Here is a 5,000-nt window from a genome sequence, read left to right on the forward strand (position 1 = left end):
GTTACTATGGCATCCACTTATACGACAAATGGCATGCCATTTAGTTCAATGCTCAGTTGTTCAAAGGTCAGATAGTGTTATCCAGCACATAAATCACTATAACGATTTCTTTAGAGGAGGAGCACTTTCCGCCATTTGAACAACTGGGCCCAGTTTAATGCTGATAAAGGCAAGTACTTTCAAAGTTGAGGCATCTCTAATATCAAGTTTAACAAGGTATACATTGTTTACACAAATGTAAGTATTGAAGAAATAAACCTTTTCACAATACAATAATTTTTGTCAGTTCAAAAAATCAAATCAAATTTATATTTTGCAAGGTAGTCAGGGCTTTCAATAATCATTTGACTCAATTTAATATATGACATATTTTCATAGCCTGTATTCTGATAGGGTAATCACCTGATTGACACATGCATAATACAGCTAAATTCAAACTGGATCAATGAAACTAAAAAAAAATGTGATTATGATAATGATAACTCAACAATCAACTACCACTCTAGCAGAAATGGAGTTAAAAGAACAGTTGAATGCAAAATTATGTCACTAACAAGAGAAAAATTACAATGGTGCCATAGTTGAAAAAGAGAAGTTGCAATAAAAAAATGTTAACGCTTTTCCTTGGGAGCCAACCTCTCAATCAAAGCTAACATAGCCTGTGATTGCTGCTGCTGCTGGTTTAACATAGACTGCATAAACTGTAGTGTTTGCTGTTGGTTTCTTTGCTGCTGTCTATGCTGTTCTTCTTGTTGTTGCTGAATAATCTTTAGCATATCTTGCTGCATTTTTGTTTGCTGCTCTGATATACGAGATCCTCTTGCCTCTTCCTGCTTTCTTATTTCAATTTCTTCTCTTTTTAATGCCATCTCTTCTTCTGCTTTCTTTTGCAAGTATCCAATAGCATCTCCTGTACTTTTCCTGCTTTTCTTTGCTGGAACCACTCCATTTGTTTTCTCCACTCGTTTTTGAGTTTCTCCCATGGTTTCCATTGCCTTGTACCGCATTTCTTCAGCAGTTGCCTTCTCTTTCTGAAGGCTTTGCTTTTTGTTGCCAGTCGAAGGCTTATTTTTAGCTTCTTCCTCTTTTTCACACAGCTCCTCCAGCAGAGTATCTATCTCTTGTATTTCTGGACTAATACCACTTGCTCTTTCTTCTTCCCTATTTTTTGCTTTGAATTTTGTTCACATTGAATTTGCATTGGGTGAGGTTATTGAGTCTTGTGGCAATCTCATCCCACAATTTTCCTCTCTCCGGGCTCCCCTTTCTGGTTTCAAAAAGATCTGATCCCCTGACCTCTCTCAAGAATAATGTATCATGTTGATTTGTCCACTCCATTGTGCTGAAAGAGGGAATTAAAGTTTATTTTAGCACTTTATTTAAAAAACGGTGGAAACAGTAGTTTTCCTCTTCCAGACTGAGTCCTTGTATTGATTTATTGAATATTTGCTGGATGAAATTGTTCTGTTTAATACGCACTGTACGTATCCACATAAATTATTGCTCTAGATTCACAGCACTTCATCGAAGAAATATTTCCAAGTGTGGTTATACAAGCCTTAAGAGCACATTTACATATCGATGAGCTATGTAGTGGATTTGTTGGCTAAGTGTGAAAAAATTCAAAACAAAATATTTATCTCTGCACTTTTTAGCAGCCTCCAGAACTCCAAAATTCTTTATCGCCTCAGAAAATTCGGATTCAATATGTTACTAAGAAATAAAAAAATGTATTGGAGTCAGTAAAATATATTATATATATAATCGTTTTACAAGAAAGAATTCGTTGAACGTAACAGCTTATTTATCTTTACAGACTTACTTAGATTGTTTTGTCTTCACTGAACTAGCTTCAGAGTCTTCGGTCATTTTCCTGAGTTTTATCTGCGAAGAGAGCACAAAAAGCCGCTAGAGTTACTTGGCACATCCCCAGGTGGGTTGTGCTAATAAAGAAACTGAAAAAAAAGCAAGGAATGAAGAATACAAGAAAGAAATACCGGTATAAATACTCACGTTTTCACTGCGACGGCAAAATCCCCAAACTGACGTCGCCGACGTGAGGGCGACGGCGGGAATGTTGGAAATCGCATGCGCAGTTAAACTCGCCCCAATCCTAATCGGTCTTTACGTCGCCGTCGCGTCGAAAACGTCCTTATCTTAAGCTCCCTAGTGTCTGTCCGCGAACGAACACTATTGCGTCACGTGATCAATTTAAACCAATAAGACTCGGAGAAAATTTAGTGGTGAACTATAAACGCAAGTAGAGGGCTCCGGTTAGTTGCAGAGTGCTCGATAAGTGAAGTAGAGCAAATACCGATGAAAGAAAGACATCTTCACAGCGTAGCGACTTCAATTTTCATGTTTGAACAATCATCAGGCTACAGTTCAAAATGTTCTTAACTTAAAACCACACTTCGGAAACCAGGAATATTCGGGGACACGCGTCCACACGGACGTACACGCGCGTCCGGAATTTTCCGTGAACCACATGATGAGGCTCAACACCCCTAACTATCTATGTTAATAGTCCTGTTAGACTACAGTTAAACATTTCTTTTACCTTTATTTATTTATTCACCCTTTACCCTTTATCCTTTTTTTATTTACTCACACAAAGAAACAAAACAAAATAAAGACGTTCTTAATGGACTCTCAGTCTTAAAATCTTCCTAAAACTTTGGTTAAAGTTGTTCTTGCAGAGAAAAAAGTCGACAAAGCTTTCAGTCGCGGTGAACCACACACTGGTGTCAGTTTCGTAAACTTTAAAGAAGACAAATTCTCCTACTTGAATATCACCATTCTTGGATATAGTCACGTTGACTGGATGCCCCAGTGCTCCTTTGCCTGCTTGGAAACTGTGACATGTTTTTCATACAACCTGGCTGCTTACCCGGACATCAACGGTAAACTGCTTTGTGAACTGCTCCCTTCGGACAAGTACAACAACTCAGACAAATTCATGTCCAACGAATCCTTTCACCATTTCAGCATCGCGGTATGTGGAATTTCTTGGACTTTTATGGCGTAAAGTGCGTGTTTTTTTTTCTCTTTTTCAGTTCTTTTTTTATTCATTCATTTATTTTTTATCGCGATAATATAGACAAACCATAGAAATTCAAAATTTTATGGAGTATATAGGATGCGATATGCGTGAAAAACGTGGCGACTCTGAAGTATCGTGAACCTGGGTCCGGTTCTTGGTTATTCAAAAACCGATTAACTCTAGTCCCAGATTAAAAATTAACCAAGGAGTTTATTTCTCTACTTCCAAATGCTGTTCAACGCTGATATTCGTTACAACTTTACATTAATCTTGAAAAACAAAAATAAGCAAAAGAAACTTTTACCAAAAAGTTGAAAACATGAAACAAAAGTCTACGCTAATCCTGGTTTAAGTTAATCTGCTTTCGAACAACCGGGCCCAGAACACTAGAAAATAGGTGTGCATTGCGTACATGCGGATAGTGCTATGCAGACGCTCTTACATCACCACCACCACCACCATGGCTGGTTGTCGCTGACGTCGTTTGTCGCCGAGATATAACAAAGTCATTTTGGTTGTGCAAAAACGAAAGGAATAAATTAAATATTGAAAGGCCAATCCGTCAGTGAGCGTTAATATCAGATTTATTATCTTGACCACCTTTTTAATATCACTTGTCAATTTAATTTTTGAATTGGAATATGAAGGTTTCGCTGCGTTGTCAAGTACGTAGAAAGTCATTGCTTAGCAGTGCGGACGAAGGCGACAAACTCATGAGGGTTTCCCAGGGGTTTTGGGGAACAAGGGAATACGGCCGATTTCAAGTGGGAAAGAGAGGACAAGGGAACGTGAAACAGTTTTAAGTAGCGAGCAGATTGAAGTAAACAGGGAACCCCCCCCCCCCCCCGGAAGGCCCTTACTCACACTCATAGAAATCGCATTTTATACTAAATAAATCTGGTTCACATCTTTATAGTCACCATGTAGCGGTTGGCCTTGTGCGAACTATGGAACGTGTCTGCCACTGTACGAGGAGAACAGCTACAAGTGTTTCTGCAAAGTGGGATTCACCGGACGAGACTGCGAAAATGGTAAGATCCCCTCTAACAATTACGAAATGTTGTGTTAGTTGGTTTTAGCTAAGTAGCCCCTAGCGTAATTTGACTGATGCCAAAGAATCGAACGGCGTGCCATTTTAAAGTTGAATAGCCGGATAGCTTCTAATCCTATTTCAATCGTTCACCCAAGCTTGTCCAAAACGTACAGATTTCAGACGACCTAATCCGAAACGAAGCGACAGTATTTGAACATTTATCTATCAGGCGAATTTAATCTACAGCAACCGGCAGACAACTGAGGGCTTCTTTCAGAAATAGGATCGTAATAGGATTTTTCAAGGCAATTAAGTTAATGATGCGAGGTTGGGAGTAGACAGATTTTGTTGCAAGCTCGAGAAACGCGATCGAAAAGATCGAAAAACGCGTTCTCACTGAAAGAGTTCGAATGACCAACTATCGATTCTTCCGATATTTAACTTGTTCCAGACATTGACGAGTGTTCGTCTGAAAACGAGTGTCACGTGAACGCCAGATGCACGAATACCATAGGATCTTACAATTGCTCTTGCAAAAAAGGATACGGAGGAGACGGAAGAAACTGCTCAGGTAAAGAAAGTCCAAATGGTGTTATCGCGACTGATACTGACAGTTTTATTTTGCACGCCTTGCGTGCCCATTAGTTACGTGGTGTTTTTGCACCTCTACTTCCTGGTCGCCGCCATGTTGTTTTTTTGGAATAAGAGTTTGAAAGTGCAGTCCTCGAGTTCGCTTTGTTATGTTCATTTGGTTTCAGACATTGACGAGTGTTCATCTGAAAACGAGTGCGACGTGAATGCCACCTGTACGAATACCATAGGATCTTACAATTGCTCTTGCAAAAAAGGATATGGAGGAGACGGAAGAAACTGCTCAGGTAAAGTCCAGTCTAATGAAGGCACTATAGCGACTGATGCTGACAA

At 39.3% G+C, this 5,000-nt stretch overlaps 1 protein-coding gene and 1 pseudogene across 3 annotated transcripts in view; one reads left to right on the plus strand and one right to left on the minus strand.

Annotated features, from left to right (window-relative positions):
• The window catches only part of LOC138003490 (loricrin-like), a 92,072-nt gene that overhangs the window by 24,003 nt on the left and 63,069 nt on the right, over nucleotides 1-5,000 (plus strand). For 2 of the 3 annotated variants that reach the window (XM_068849592.1, XM_068849591.1), the window contains 4 exons: nucleotides 2,688-2,995; nucleotides 3,960-4,074; nucleotides 4,528-4,647; nucleotides 4,835-4,954. In XM_068849592.1, the coding sequence (XP_068705693.1) occupies nucleotides 2,688-2,995; nucleotides 3,960-4,074; nucleotides 4,528-4,647; nucleotides 4,835-4,954 (663 nt within the window). The remainder of the gene's footprint in view (nucleotides 1-2,687; nucleotides 2,996-3,959; nucleotides 4,075-4,527; nucleotides 4,648-4,834; nucleotides 4,955-5,000) is intronic. The other variant, XM_068849593.1, reaches the window with a different exon arrangement.
• On the minus strand, nucleotides 422-2,094 carry LOC138002895 (golgin subfamily A member 6-like protein 2; annotated as a pseudogene).

The sequence above is a fragment of the Montipora foliosa genome, chromosome 5 (assembly GCF_036669935.1).
Source record: "Montipora foliosa isolate CH-2021 chromosome 5, ASM3666993v2, whole genome shotgun sequence".
In the NCBI taxonomy this organism is placed as follows: domain Eukaryota; kingdom Metazoa; phylum Cnidaria; class Anthozoa; order Scleractinia; family Acroporidae; genus Montipora; species Montipora foliosa.